A 16,478-nucleotide genomic window follows, 5' to 3' on the forward strand; every position below is an offset into this window, starting at 1 on the left:
TCATTTGCAAATACTAAAAAGATATGATAACTCTCGTCCATAAAAAACTGAGCTATATGCTGTCACTGCTTTGTCTTTATAATTATCAACAATGAAATTGTGTCCCGCTGACAAAAATAATACGTTCCACACATTTTCTCCCTGTAAACATCTGTCAGACAGTCAATTACAAAACTCAGAGACCTGCTGGCTTTCATTCTGGCCTGAGACTGAAAAACTCCTAATGTGGGAAACTGCTGACTCACAGTTTTATTTGCGTTAAATAAAATATTGCTGCACTCTCCAGTTACTTGGAAAATGAAGTACACTTAGAATTTATATAATATTTTGCTTCACTTTCTTAAGTTATGAAAAAATATGCAAAATTTTGAGTCACGTAGTACAACAATTTGACAATGTCAAGTGTTTGAATGAAACATCATAATCATACAGCCATAATTTGTCACTTCGGCCATAAAACTTAACTTCACTGCAGATTCTTTGTCTCAGCATCTGTGTTCAATCTGCTAAAATATGCGTAAAGCTAGTAATAAAATAAATGTATGTGTGTTTAAATATAAATACCTTATTATTACTCTAAAGTGGTTCTATATTAATTTCTATTTTCATAACTTTATTCTTGGACTCAATAATAGTAGCTCCTTAAAAGTTCAAACTAATTCTTTTTTACCCTTTACTGCGCCGTAGTGTCCCATTAGCCTGTCCTCTGTCAGAAACAAGGCATTTAGATCTTTATTTTTTTTTTTTTTATATCTTTGTGGGGGTTTTTTTAGTTCCTCTCACTGTAAAGTTGTAAATGTTTTAAGTCAACTTTTAGCCAAAGCTGTGTACATGAGATGGCCATATTAAAGACAAGCCATCATTTTTATCATAGATATCCAAGAGTAGAAAAAAAACTATACGAATTGGGGCAGAGTGAGGTGCTGCAAACAGAAATGACCACAAACCACATGGCGTTAATGTCTCAGCAGTTTTGAGCGTGTGACAATTCTGAGGTTCCAGCCACACAGGCCTAGAGACTGGTCAATGACCATCTGGGATCTGCCAGTACCAAGGGAAAAATGTCCATTCCCCAACTGGTTGGTGAGTGGTTTCTGGATGTTGACAGAAAAGATTGCTAAAAATAAAGTTCTAGCGATTTGTTAGTGACCTCCAGTCTCCACTCAATCACAGATTAGCAAAAAATCTGTATTCCCAACCAGTTAAAAAAATACTTCCTTGTGGTTGCTTCGGTTCTGACAATCACAGGCTAACTTGTCTACAAACACTCGCTAGCTATTCTTGTGAAACTGTGAAAAGTGCAACACAAACTGGAAACATTGTGCCTAGTGGGGCAAACTTTCTCCATTTCCAACTTGCACCATACTTTCTCAGGTTTTACTACATCTTAGCCAGTAGTTTGTGAGTGTTTGCAGTCAAGTTGGCATCTTTCATGCAAACTACAGTCAACCACCGCAAGCTGCCAGCAAATAAAACATTCACAGCGGGGATTTTGGTTTAGCATTCTCTTTGCAATCAGTTTCACCTAGTGACTTCCAGCAACCTCCAGGGACCACTGCAACCAGTCAGATAATGGCCAAATTTCCCTTGCAACCAGTTGTTGTCCATCCTTTCATCCATCCATCCATCTCTTCCACTTATCCTTATAAGGGTCATGAGAGGCTGAAGCCTATACCAGCTACCAGTGGCTGTATAATGTCAAATACATCATGAAAGAAACTGCGCAGTCTGTAGTCTGAGGTTTTGGCTCACGGGGATTACTTGTAAATACAATTATCTCATTATGTGAAACTTTGGCCATGTTTAACATGACCTATATAAATAACAGGTTAGTGTTTAGTGTCATTTTATTTTGCAAGCTAAAAGCTTTCAACAGTCAAGTTCTTTTGTTCTAAATAGCCCCAACATTTAAACCAGTTTTAGGAGACAGTAAATGCCAGCCACCACCATTAGCTAAATCCTTACCACATTTGAGCTGTGGTTCGCGTAGGTTGCGAAACTCCAGGCCGTGGAGGTGGGTAGGGAAAATGCAGACCGTGTCATTGCCAATCTTTACGGAGTTGCTTTTAGCCCAGATGAGCAGCCACTTCAGCTGACAGTCACAGAACAAAGTCTCAGCGCTGAAGTGCCTGGTGAGAATACAGCATACTGTTACAACCCATGCGCCTGTATTTGGACTTTATTCATTTAACACGTATTTGATGTCATAACAGGAAAAACTGGTCTAGTTGCTGAGTGCATGTATTATGGTCACTCATTGGCAAGACTTCCAACCTACTGTGTGTGCTGCATAGCTATTATTAATGTCATTTTCTTCCTATGACAAGCCAAAATAACTGCAGTGAAAACAGCCAATAACTGACTTTTACCACTGCATCCATGCTCTAAACTACAACAAACAAGTGAAACGTAGAAAACTGAATGGATCAGGCCATTATACTGTACACTTGTATGTTTCTCTTACAGTACTCTGAGAGCAGCTAGGTGTGTGAAGAGTCCCATGGTCAGAGTGGAGAAGATGTTCCCAGATAAATTCCTGTTTGTGGGAAAAACACACAGAGAGAAACAGATCACTCCTCACATACAAAAAGGCTTTACTACTGGGTTTTTTTTCATACATTACTGAAGCCATATCAAACATATCCTCTACAGATTTGGTGAATACAAAGCATAAAGAGATGCAAGACATGTTTCCAATTTTAGGGGATTACTCACAATTTCGAGAGGTTACCCAGATCGAGAAACATTTCAGGGGAAAGGCAGCCAATCCTGTTGTTGGACAGATCCCTATATGAACAAAAAGGCAAAGAGAAAAATGCTTCTGTTCATATGGTGAATTTTGCTGATATTATTGTGCAGAACGAGTTGGAACAAGAGCTAACTGGAAAACAATATGTCTGTTTTCATGGCTGCTTGAACAGAGAAGTTAAACAGCTGTAAAGCCTATTCAACTTCCTGGAATATTTGTCCTGACCTTTTACTCGTCGCATAACCATTTTTGGCACACAGAGCACGAAATGCACAAACATGTGCAAACGCATTGGGCTTCCATGTGCGAGTGGCTGAGCGCTGTCGCGTCCGTGGCTCCGTGCCCTCACACTCTGTAATTAAAGAGCTGCTTTGCTGGAGCAGCTGTGGGAAAATAAGCAGAGCACTCGAATAATCACCAGTTGGGGAGCACTTAAATTAGCACTCCGCTGCACTCCGAGCCTTGCGCACACGCGCCCCGAATCAGCGCGGCTAACTCACTGTTTGCATCCCTGCCAGCCCAGATCCCACTAACTATCAGGCTGCAATCATGTCACTCACTCCCTAAGCCTATATGTAGAAAGGATGAGGGTAATCATTGAGAGAATTACCCAAAGAGAAGAAATCAACGAAAACCACAAACAAAGGAAAGCTAACCTTTAAAACTGCATTTGCTTTTTGAATATTTGCCTTCCAATTAAGTCTGTAAAACATTTGAAATGTTGCTGTAACTTTAACAGAAGCATAACTTTAATCGAAAATTGGAAAGAAGAATTCATTTGATGTAAGCATAGTGCCATTTTTAACTTAGTAAGGCAGTAACATTCAAAGTTTTTAAAATTGCTATGTAATTTTTATACACAGAACATTTACTTGCAGGCAATAAAATACACCCTGGTGACTATATATAGTCTTACTTACAGGCATTGTAAAAAGAAAATACTCCTTCTGACTAAGTACACTCCATGATTCAGTAGCTTCAGTAGCAGTAACCACTTTTAGCAGCAACAATATGAAGTCATTCTGTTTGACTTTCAGTCTCTCACACTGTTGTGGAGGGAATTTTGGCCCACTCTTCATTAACAATGTTGCTTCAGTTTGCAGGCCATGATTTATGCATGCTTTCTTAAGGTCATGACACTGCGCGTCAAGGTTGAGGATGTATGGGTTCTGACCGGGCCATTGCAAAACCTTGAATCTTTGCTTTTTCAGCCATTCTGGTGTAGATTTGCTGGTGTGCAGTGCTTTAGCTGTCATGTAGATGACCTCACATTTGACTCCAGAAAACTTTGGTATTCAGAGGAATTTGTGGTCGACTCAAAGACTGTAAGGTGCCCGCCGAGGTCCTGTGGCTGCAAAACAAGCCCAAATCATCACCCCTCCACTACTGTGCTTGACATTTGGTATGTGGTGCTTGTGTTGATATGTACATTTGGTAAGTGGTACTGTGGTATCGCGGTTTGTGGCCAAAAATCTCCACTTTGGTCTTATCTGGCCAAACGACATTGTTCCAGAAGTCTTGTGGTTTGTTCAGATGCAACTTTGCAAACCTAAGTCGTGTTGTTATGTTCTTTTTTAAAGAGAAGACGCTACCTCATGCCAGCCCTTCCAAACAAGTCAGACTTGTTCAGTCCTTTTGAATGAATGAGTTTTAGCATATAGCATGCTAACTGAGGTAGAGTCTCAGATGTACTTGGAAATGGCCTGACGGGCAGTAACAACTGCTTCTTTCAGATCATTACTGATGTCCTTTCTCCTTGGCATTGTGTTAACACACCTTCAGCACACTGCATTTATACAGGTGCTCACACTTGCTGGTATGGAAGCAGTAAGGGTGTTATGTCATGTGTTGTTGATGATCTGAGGTTGCATTTTTCAGACCTGGTAAGGTCCTAAAACCAGACAGTGGCAGTTAGCATGCCAGCAGAGTGCCGGGGCTCACAAGCTCAGTCAATCCCGTAATCCTCATCCTCATCTCAAGGGGTTGCAGTAGTCCAATTGAGAGTGTTCCAATGGCAGATACTGTTAGCAAACTGTAACTACACTATCCTGTGAAGCTGACTGCTTTCGGAGTCAGTTTGCTAACTTGCAGCTATTCTGTTCTTCCCATAACTCTGTGTCCTGAGTTAGCTTTGCTCAGGCACAGAAGGTTTGTGAATGTCTAAAACTGTACTGCAGGCCTTTTGCCTAAGTTAAACACTTCAGTCCACTCTTCAACTCTGTACTTTAAAACACTCTTTCTCATTGTCTCTAAAGCCAAAGGACTCTCCCCGCGTCCCCTGGAGAAGGCTATTACAAGGCTTCATCATACTTACAGTCTCCTCAGTGCTAGCAGACCACGGAAAGCCCCAGGCTCCACTGTACTTATCAAATTATTCTTCAGGTCCCTGGAGAAAAGAGACACAGAAAAAGAGTCAGATAGGAGTCTATCTCTCTATCTATCTATGGATGTTTAGGGATTATTTCTGAGATTCAATTTGCTTGGTTTAAAGAAATCTGACCATATAGGCCAGCACCATCCTGCAAAACATGTTTCTTTCACAATGTGCACACAGCAGAGTCCAGTTCACCTTATAATAGCGTGCTTGCAGTTTGAACTGAAGCAAAGAATTGTGTTTTTTAAGCTTTCAAGAAGAACTAAACAGCCAAGGAATTTAAAATGGGAAAAAAAACCAAAATTAAATATTTGCGCTATTTGTAAATTTCTATTAGATTTACTATTTTACATTGACATCTAATTGAGACAGTATTTGTGGGTTAACTAGCACCTGTTAGCTGGATGACACAGACAATTTCCTGCATGCTGGAGACCCAGACCACATCCAGCCAAGAGACAAAAACACACATGTTGCGGTTACAGCCAAGGACTTCTAATCCACCCCCTCTGCCTACCCCAAAACCTCGGACGATGCTAAAATTGGATTCCAGAAAAATCTCCTCTCCGGTTTTCTCAGATGGCCAAAGAAAACTTCCTGAAATTGTGTCCCTGGTTTCCTTTGACTCTGAACTGTATGTCCAGTGTGATGAGAATGAGATGAAGGGTAGTGCCTTTTTCCAAATGTGAGCAACAACAAAGCTCAACTAAAACTTTAGCAAATTATCTGTCAGGTCAACTCAGGGTCAGCCAGAAGAAACAAAATAAAACCAAAAGGACACAATAATCATCCCAAAGTGAAAATAGAATTAACGCTTCAGCTCTTCTATTTGATATATGGGACAGTTTTTGAGCAAAAAGCTCAGAATGGATTTGCAAGATTTATAGGAGCCATTCAATAATGCAGATTTCCCCTTAGAGGTTGAAGGCGTTGATGGCTATATCCCTACTGTTGGTGGACTTCAAAGAAAACCTTTGGTTGTGGCTGTTTTACAGTAACTGGTGTTAATTCAGTTGATTTAAAGCATTAGTTAGTCATACTGATACAAGCCATCATTAGCAGCAGAAAAATGAGTCTCGTTTAGGGTTAATGATCTGTGTCTTGTTGTTTGGTCCATGCTAAAAAACACTCCCACACACAAACCACACACACACACACGCCTGGTCTGTACTCTTAAGACTTTGTAACAAGCTCTCCAAGTGGACTTTCATCCAAACTATGTGTTATATGCAAAAATATATGCTCTTCATCATATATGAGTGATCATGTCACATGTCATCATCTGAGCATGCCAGTTTTGTATGCCTCTTACTCACTAATGAGACTTTGTATGGACATCCTCCAGGATTTGTTATTCACACAGGAAGGGGCTACCACGCTCTAGGAAGAATACTGAAGTTCCTTTCCTGACTGACTAACCTCCTAGTCCAACAGGGTCAGCCAACGGCTAGCTCTCATCTCCGCTCTCATCCAAAGTTATCTTTGATTATGTATGATAGTCTACAAAAGAGCTGGTGCAGGCCTGAGGTCAAAAGGTCATCCACTGCGCCTGTAGCACCTCCTTTTATCCCGAACAGTCGTGTAGCTCACTGCTCTACTGCCTCTGAATTTGCTGAACGTTCAAAATGTTCCACCTTATCGACTGAGTGCCCTACCAAAGGGCAGAGATCACTGCTGTGTGTGTGAGTCTACGCACAGTAAATGTGTTGCTTTGCAAGTGTTATTGGAAAATGTCAAATCCCACAAAGCACCTCACAAAGCAGGTTTGGAGTGGAGGAAGATTTCATGAGAGAAACCCCTTATAATGGTAAATGGCCTGCATTTGTATAGCGCTTTTCTAGTCCATAGGACCCCAAAGCGCTTTACACTACATTCAGTCATTCACCCATTTACACACACATTCACACACTGGCGATAGCAAGCTACATTGTAGCCACAGCTGCCCTGGGGCGCGCTGACAGAGGCGAGGCTGCCGGACACAGGCGCCACCAGGCCCTCTGACCACCACCAGTAGGCAAACACGGGGTTAGTATCTTGCCCAAGGATATTTGGCATGCAGCCAGGATGCAGCCTGGGATCAAACCACCGACCTTCTGATTAGTGGCTGACCTGCTCTGCCACCTGAGCTACAGCCACCCAATAATCCCAACACTGATTAAATATACATAGTATCATATACCATCTTACCACAATAAATACTCTTATGCCACTGGATCGAATCTCACTGTAAAAACTGCATATTTCAGAGAGATATTTCTAATTCATAGTGTTAAACACAAAAATGCTCTTTAAATCATGCTTATATCAATTATATACTTCTGAGGGTAATCTTATTGCATTTGGATTCAGCTTGACAGCATTATGACTTTTCAAGTGTCTAATTTTCTAGTCCAGTGGTGCACTTTGGTCTTCTTATGGTATTGTCACTAAAACTAAATACAACATTACCACCTGCATAGTTTCTTAATTAACCTGGCATGGGTCAGTCATCACTTGATGATGTGGACTAGGTAAAAGTTTTGCCTGTTCTCACCAGCTACCTAACTGGCTAATAGGTGCAAAATATTCCTGCTGTTATTTTAATGACCCATCAACTTACTGAATGAAATTACACTTGTTACCTCCACCAAGGAGGTAATGTTTTTAGTAGCATGTTTGTAGAGGCAGAGCCTTCAGTGTTTATGCCTTTATGATATAGCTTATAGCTAGGGCTGGATCAGGTGACTCTGACCCTTCCCTTAGGCTGCTGGGGGCTTCCCATGAGTAGGGATGGGTACCGGTATCGGTTCTGTCATAAACGGTAGTAACCAGACCGAAAAGCAGCGCACATTTCGGTGCTTTATTTCGGTGCTTTTTTTTTCCTGAGCTGTGATACACTTTAGATTCTAGCCAATCATTTTACGTTTCCGAGGATAGTAGGCGGGTCCAGGTACGTACGTTCTTTTAGAGCAGAGCTACAGATTAAAAATGCCCAAGGCGAAGCGGTCAAAAGTCTGGCTGTACTTCACAGCGAAATATGCAAACTCAGCAGCCTGCAACAAGTGCTTTAAGCTGATACTGTGATACTGTCAAAGGAGGTAACACCAAGAATCCGATTAAACACCTGGCGACGCATAGCGTTTTTTTTAAAAGCCGAGAAATGCGCCGTATTTGATAGCTTGCTGCGAGACCTCACACCGTGCACATCTACTGCGGGTGGGTTGCCTGTTATCGGACCCGGAGTTAGCAACATCCCCCAAAAACCCGAAGAGGAGAGTCCTGGCCCCTAGCCCTGCCAGTGTAGCAGAAATGATGAGGATGATGATGCAGCAGCAGCCGTTCTTCTCTGGGTCAGTAGCTTAATGTTGTTCGTGTGTAATTTACGTTGAGTAGGCTAACCACGTTATTACATTAATGCGTGTAAGGTGAACTAGCAAACATCATCATAGCTACATGCGGCTGTCTTCTTGTTTGATGGCAGATACTCCCTTCACCCTGGCCAAAAAGGCTAAAATGACCAAAGAAAAAGTGGAAAACAGTTAAACATGAGAGGTTTAGGACAAAGTTTGTGTTTTTTCCATTGTTTAAGCACTGCTTCCAGCCAAGAGTGATACCATATATGCCCCATAGCTGCAGAAAAGGCTAACATTGTTATCTTTTTACAAAAAAACAGCTAAACATGAGAGGTTTTTGGACAAAGTTTGTGTTTTTTCTATTGTTTAAGCACTGCTTCCAGCCAAGAGTGATACCATATATGCCCCATAGCTGCAGAAAAGGCTAACATTGTTATCTTTTTACAAAAAAACAGCTAAACATGAGTGTTCTCCATTCTTTAAGCACCGGTTTGAGCACCGTTTAAGCACGGGCACTGTTTCAAAAGTACCGGTTTGGCACCGGTATCGGATAAAACCTAAACGATACCCATCCCTACCCATGAGTATTTCTTCTTCACTCACCTCTTTTCACTCTCTTTGTCTTTATCCATGACTCTCCACTTAATTATTAGTTATTATTCATCTCTGGCTCTCTTTCACAATGTTTCTTTTGTCCTGTTTTCTTCCCCTCAGGCCCAACTGGGAGTTTTTCCTTTCCACTGTTGCCAAGTGCTTGTTCACTGGAGTTCATTTGATTTTGGGGGTTTTCCTTCTACTATTGCAGGGTCTTTACCTTATAATCTAAAGCACCTTGAGGCAAATCACTGTTGCTGTGATTTGAGTTGAATAAAGTACAGAAAACAACCAATTGGCTGATTTGTAATTACACATTTCCTACAGTAGGTACTCATGTGTCTGAACTAGGGCTGGGCCATATTATACCGTTCACGGTAATACCGGTATAATGTTAGGAAACGATAGGAAAATGAAATATCGCGATAGAATGGGAGTAAAACGCGCATGCGCAGTGCCTTTGTTTTCATACGCACATGGCCGATTGTTGAGTGAAACAGATGAACCAGAATTGGTTTGTAAAAATGGTGCAACTTCAGTGATGTGGAACTGGTTTGGTGTTTGTCCGTCAGATACACAACAAAGCACATTTTTTTGCAGAACATGCAAGCGGCCGTCGTTATTTGTCGGACTAAGATGCTCTTAAATCTGGGAGTAAACTGGGTCCTAAACTCCGTATACTTCAGGTCAAACAACACTGCAGCATCACTTAGAGTTAAAAACTCTAAATTCTTTCATCTTTAATAAAACGATCAGCATTGCTGCTTTACCAGGTGTAACTATAAAGTTTAACTTCCAGGCATCCATGAAAACAAAAGTTATTACATTTAACGGAGTTAGAAGTTAGCAGGAAGCTAGCGGAAGTTAGCTCGCTAGTTTCGCTAGTTACCTAAGCATGATATAGCACGTTCTGACGGAGAGATTTCTGAAAAAAATCAAACGTACAGCTCTGCTATCAATTCCAACATAAATGAAGACAGGAAACTAAACAGCAGTGACGTTTGTAGGGTTACTGAAGTTGGGCTAGCTGGTATATAATGATGTGCTACGTGATCGCTAGCGACACAGCTATGTTAGCATAACATAAACGGTGAAGCTGGAGGACGAACACTAACACTTTTCCACTTATAAAAGTTAACGTTAAGGTTCTTCATGGTTAGAGACAAATGCAATCGCATGGCAGGATACTGTAAACGGACCAAACTTCAGTCAGGAGAACAACTGAGATAATCCATCCACAATACGAGGTTAGTCATTAATATACTGCAACAACATGGGAATAGAGCAGCTGCCAGAGAATTCAACATTAATGAATCAATGGTACAGAAGTGGAGGAAGCAAGAAGAATGAGTTTAATAAAGTTTGATTTATCTGACTGCTTTGTTTCGCTTAATGTGCCTTATAATCCCGTGCACCTTATGGTCCGAAAAATGCGTACTGCACACTGCAGTTTAATGTTGCAAAGCACCTCTTTTTAACTTCAGTGGATATTATACATGGTTATGCTCAGGATATGTCAGCCCATTTCTACTGGAAATGCCTTTTGGTTAAACTTTCAGCAAGGAATTTGCATTTGCACTGTTACACTTTTATAAAGCTTTAATGTACATAAAAACCAGCTTCTTGTTTAAGTGAAAATAAATGGAAGGTTGTCTTTTTGCGCTAGTAATGTTGTGGAGTTGTATTTTGTCTCGCATCAATTATATCGTCGGTTATATCGTTATCGCAAATTTTCAAATATATATCGTGATAAATATTTTTGGCCATATCGCCCTGCTCTAGTCTGAACTTCCTCTGGATATTAAGAGAATAATTGTCCTGTTATGATGTTGTAGTCCTGGTTTCACATACCATGCCAGCTGTGGCCCTGTTTGTGTTAGTGGTTTCCTGTATACAGTCACGTTTAAAGCCATAGATGACAATACAGGCAAAACCTTTTAAGGTCACCAGGCCTGAGATAACAAATATCTGCAAATAAATGTTATAAATTATGATTCTGTGTCATTAACTGGCTCAGGACGGGTGGAGTCTGCTACATAATGCAACAGAATGGATGCCAAAAGTCAGAACAATCAGAGGAAGTTATTTGAAATTGAGTTTTGCATCCTTTTCTGTGATTAACAGCCTGACATAATGTCCTCATTCATCATAGTGTAAAGCTTGAAGGATTTGTAGTTGTTGGTTAAGGACCCTGAAAAAATGCAATAATGTCTTCTACCCTGTTTTTAGCATTCCTAATTTTGCCAAGGTAATTTCCCTGCTACAAGCTTTGAGACCCCTGCTGAGTTTACTGTCACTTACATCACTGGTTCCCAGCGGCTTGATTTACATTCGCTCTCAGTCATTATAGTAAAGTCGACACATCGAAGAGCTTAAGTTTCATTCAAGGTTATTTTCCATCCATCTATTCTCTTAGCTGCTTATCCTGTTTAGGGCTTAGGGGTTTAGGAGTTGGAGGGGAAAAAATCAACACACACTGGAGGGGGGAACAACTAAGCTGTAGTGCCTCTTCACCTCACTGTGCAATACCTTTTGTGCAATACTTTTGTAAATAGTCAACGGTGCAATAGACTCAATACTTGAAATGTGCAATTCACTTGTATTTTTATTTTTATTCCTATTTATTCTATTTATCCCCTTCGTATATTTTATTTATATTGTCTCTGTATTTATATATATATATGTGTGTGTTTGTGTGTATTATATATATATATATATATATATAATATTCTGTAACTCTGTAACTTCTGTCGGTGCTGTGCTTTTTTGGAAATCGAATTTCCCAGAGGAACCCACCCGAGGGATTAATAAAGTTCTATCTAATCTAATCTAATCTAATCTGAATGAAGGTACCCCAGATTTATCACCAAAATAAAGCATTTGTTTCTCACCAAGGCTCAGTCACGTAGGCCCAGAGAACTGGTTAAAGATCGCCTGGCAACTACTGGCAACTACGGAAAAATGAGTATTCCACAACTGGGTGCAAGTGGTTGCTAGAAATTGGTGGCTGTCACTATGAAATTGCTAAAGCTCCAGTCATGCAGATGCAGTGACCTATCAGTGACTGCCTGGCCACGGTTTTGCAAAGCAAACCACAAATGTAGAGATTTCACATTCAAAATACATAACCAATGCTGAAAAAGTTGGGACACTGTGTAAAATGTAAATTAAAAAGAGAATGCAGTTATTTGACAATATCATAAACACATATTTCATTCAAAGAAGAAAACATCTCAAATCTTTAAACTGAGAAAAAGAGACATTTAAAAAAAGAACTATTAGCTCGTCTTCAGTTTGATGGCAGCAACATGTTTACCACGGTGTAGCATCCCCTCTTCTGTTAACAACACTCCATTAACATCTGAGATTTAATGAGAGCAGCCACTCGACTTTTGGAAGACAAATACTGCCCGACGGTTGCCTAATATAGGATTAAAGCTTCTCAGCAGTCCAGGATGTTCTTTGTCATAGTTCTCATTTCATGATGTGCCAAATGCTTTCAGTTGCTGAAAGCTCTGGACTCAAGGTAGGCCAGTTCTACCCTGAAGTCTTGATGAACCGCTGCACCCTGTCAGAGTATATTATCTGTTTTTCAGTCAACTTGAATAAATAAGGAAATTATTTATCTGTTAAATTAATGTATTACCTCATTTTCTTTAGTACTGGGCTGAACACAAGTAGTTTCTTTTCATTGCATCTTAAAATCAAATAAAACTTATTTGTACCTTTTAGAGCTAATATTTAGTCCAATACAATGTTTACTAGACTTTACATGTAGGGAAAAATATGGACTTGTGTACAGCTCCAGAGCTTTATGGAGGAATTATAAGCTCTGCATGTAATATTCAGGTCAGTCCAACTTAGGATCTCCCTGCAGGATTCAAACATTTTTCTAAAATAATTGTACCTAAGCCTGGTAATAAATTTATATATATATTTTTTAATCTGATTGAAAAGAAACGTTCTTTGTCATTGTCTCATCTGTGCCAAATATTCCATGTCATTTGTGACTTAGATTAGGAGGTGAACTTGTTTCTTTTCTGTCTCTGATAGTGGAAAAACTAATCCAGCACACAGCAAGAACCAACACTCAGACCTTTTTTTCTTTTTTGACAAAGTCAAGCCATATGTTTGTAACCCATCCAAGATCCACTCACAGTGAGGCAACTTTGGCCAGCAACTCACCAGTTAGGAAACCTTCATTAACTTCCATAATTCTGTAAAACTAGCTGTGAGGCAAGTGACCAGCAGCAGAGACCTGTTCAAACGGGCACTATGAACATAAAGAAAATGTGTACAAGCATAATGAGAAACCACACAAAATACAGCTAATACAATTATAATAACTTATATTGTAAACTCAGTAAAATCTACGTTATGGCTGTAATGTAGAAAGGAAAATATCTCACACTGGTTTAATCTACATATTAGTGTATACTGACAAAAAAAGCTCCACACTTCCTGCGTAAACAGTTGCAGTTTTTCAGCAAATGCTTTCTAAGGAAGAAAAGAGATTATGCCACCTCAGGCTCTAAGCTCTGAATCTAAAGTAACAGGACACAGTGGCGGCATATAACAGCAAAGTGGAGAAAATGTGAAAAAAAGGAGTAGCTTCAGCACATTAAATATACTTATAGAATATATTTAAGGGGAAATCGAATATAAGTGGTGAGTCTGATAGTAGCCCGACTCAAATAAAAGCCCACTTCTCTCTTCAGCTGAGGTAAACAAAAGCTCTGGCCACTATTGAGTATTTATGACGCGTGCACACACACACACACAAAGACACACAAACAAATGATAACTACCTTTGGGAGACTTGCCCCACATAGCCGCTGTAGATACAGCTGGAGTAGCTCAAATGAGACGAGTGTTTAAACAATAACCATTTTCTACTCCCCTCCTGCCTGTTTGAGTAGCAGTAGCGACCCTAAGTTTAAACTCCACCATTTGTGGTTAACGTTTGAAAAGCTACTGAAGTGCTTCCCAATTAATTTAAACTGGACTGTATATGTTAGGCAGCTCAGGTTCTCCTGACGCGCGTGATCCCGAGGAGAGCAGCCTGTTTGCAATGTGACGCTAATGGGTGGATTCCTCCACGAATCCAAATGATTACCGCACCGCACTGTTACATTAATAAAGAAGCGTGCACAGGCATTCAGTCGCTGTGATAAATCTCCACATGCAGAACACACCACACACATGCTCCAGACACAATACTGCCTTCTCTTTAAAAGCAAGCCCTATTTAATCATGCGTAGTTCCAATAAATAAATCTCAGTGTTGATTGAATTATCAGAGCGCCATCAGTTTCACTGAAAGTCAAATTCTACTTGAAGTACATAAGCAAATAAAACTGCAGCCTCCTATGGCTACTCGGGCACTCGTCCAAATGGAAAGTGATGCCGCATGACGTATTCGATTGTGTGCACAGTTAATGAAATGAGACCACAAGGTGCTTTCATTAACTGAACTTGCATCGTATTTCTCAGTGGCGCGGTATTGTCTCAGCATTTGTGAATCCGAGGCCATCTTGGTTTTAGAGAACAGAAGACTAATATTCAGAATAGTGACGATACAAAGATACTGCACTCCCACACATAATGCTGCAGGCAAGACTGGATGGGGTAGAGTTAAAAATGGTTTAATGGTTTAACTAACAGTGCACCAACTTGGATAACTCTATAACCTTTTCATCGATTTTATTCCAAAAAATGAAATAAATAAATAAACAACTGTTCAAAGGATTTCAAAATGCTGTGCACACTGTATTTTAGTGATTCCCAAACGTTCAAGCAGATTTTTTTTCTTTCACTTATCTTCACTTAGTAATAGAAGTCTCAGCTGTACAGTCCAGTGGTCTTAGGATAATGAGAACACCTGCATTTTGACTGCTTCCTACTAAAACTCATTTTCACCATTCAAATCAGTCTGCCATCAGCTACAATATCTTGCAGAAAAATAAAGGCCTCATTGCTCAACCAAAACAGAAAGAGCATCCCAGTTTTGTTGATCACTCTCCCCATGTAGCTACAGTGGTGGCCAGTGGAACGACCAGAGTAACGCTGCCGTCACACTAGGGGAAAGTATTGACACCATGTATAATTAACTTACAAGTTTGTTGCCTTTGAAATGGTTGCTTTGTGTGTCATGTTAGTGTGAGTGAATAAGTGTGCCAAGCAATAAAACGGCAATAAGACGGGGTCAGTCTGCTATCAGTTTGTGACTGAATGGGGCCACATTAACAATTACATGCAACCTGTTTATGAATAAATGTTGCCATATGAAGCAAATCTAGTGTGTATACATACACAGAAATTACTTACATTCAGAGTCCAGCCAGATCCTCATAGATCTGGAACTGAAATGCCTCCACAAACAGTGATGCAGTAGCTGCATCAACACATCGGACTACAAACACGCACATTACCACTTCCGGAAGACGATCAAAGCAGCCAAACGTGAGTACAGGGACAGGGTGGAGCAACAGTTTGACAACCCTCGGAGTATGTGGCAGGGACTAAACACGATCGCAGACTTTAGAGGGAAAACCAGCACACCGCAGACCACGGCCTCTCTGTGTGAGGATCTAAACGTATTCTACGCTAGATTCGACACAGCGAACACCATGAGACCGGACAGTGTGCGCACCGCGGGTGACGTCAGTGCGCACACTGTGTCTGAGGAGGATGTGCGGAGGTGCTTCAGGAAGGTGAACGCACGCAAAGCTACAGGTCCGGACGGGATTCCCGGCCGCGTCCTCAAGTCATGTGCGGCTCAGCTGGCTGGAGTGTTCACGCACATCTTCAACCTTTCCCTCTCTCTGTCTGTAGTCCCAGCCTGCTTCAAAATGGCCACCATCGTCCCTGTACCCAAATCCTCCACCATCTCCTCATTGAACGACTGGCGACCTGTAGCCCTGACCCCCATCGTAAGCAAATGCTTCGAGAAGCTGGTCAGGGACTTCATCTGCTCTGCACTACCCGACTCACTGGACCCTCTACAGTTTGCATACCGCCACAACAGGTCCACTGATGATGCCATAGCCCTGACACTACACACTGCCCTGTCACACCTGGAGAAGAGAGACACGTATGTGAGAATGCTGTTTGTAGATTACAGCTCAGCATTCAATACCATCGTTCCCTCGAAGCTGGACAGGAAACTGCAGGATCTAGGACTGAGCAGCTCCCTCTGCAGCTGGATCCTTAGCTTCCTGTCTGACAGACGCCAAGTGGTCAGACTGGGCAGCATCACCTCATCCCCCATCACACTGAACACTGGTGCTCCACAGGGATGTGTACTGAGCCCTCTCCTGTACTCACTCTACACCTTTGACTGCACAGCCACTAACAACTCCAACATCATTGTGAAGTTTGCGGACGACACTACAGTGGTGGGTCTTATCACCAATGGTGATGAGACGGCT

General features: G+C 41.1%; 1 protein-coding gene across 1 annotated transcript in view; it reads right to left on the minus strand.

Annotated features, from left to right (window-relative positions):
- adgra1b (adhesion G protein-coupled receptor A1b) overlaps window positions 1-16,478 on the minus strand; it is a 199,487-nt gene that overhangs the window by 148,461 nt on the left and 34,548 nt on the right. Inside the window, exons 3-6 of the mRNA XM_085428849.1 lie at window positions 5,064-5,135; window positions 2,716-2,787; window positions 2,465-2,536; window positions 1,966-2,129 (exon numbers count right to left, since the gene is read on the minus strand). Of these exons, the coding sequence (XP_085284975.1) occupies window positions 1,966-2,129; window positions 2,465-2,536; window positions 2,716-2,787; window positions 5,064-5,135 (380 nt within the window). The remainder of the gene's footprint in view (window positions 1-1,965; window positions 2,130-2,464; window positions 2,537-2,715; window positions 2,788-5,063; window positions 5,136-16,478) is intronic.

The sequence above is a fragment of the Rhamphochromis longiceps genome, linkage group LG13 (assembly GCF_057381845.1).
Source record: "Rhamphochromis longiceps isolate RC_006_pf linkage group LG13, R_longiceps_female_GT1.1, whole genome shotgun sequence".
NCBI classification, from domain to species: domain Eukaryota; kingdom Metazoa; phylum Chordata; class Actinopteri; order Cichliformes; family Cichlidae; genus Rhamphochromis; species Rhamphochromis longiceps.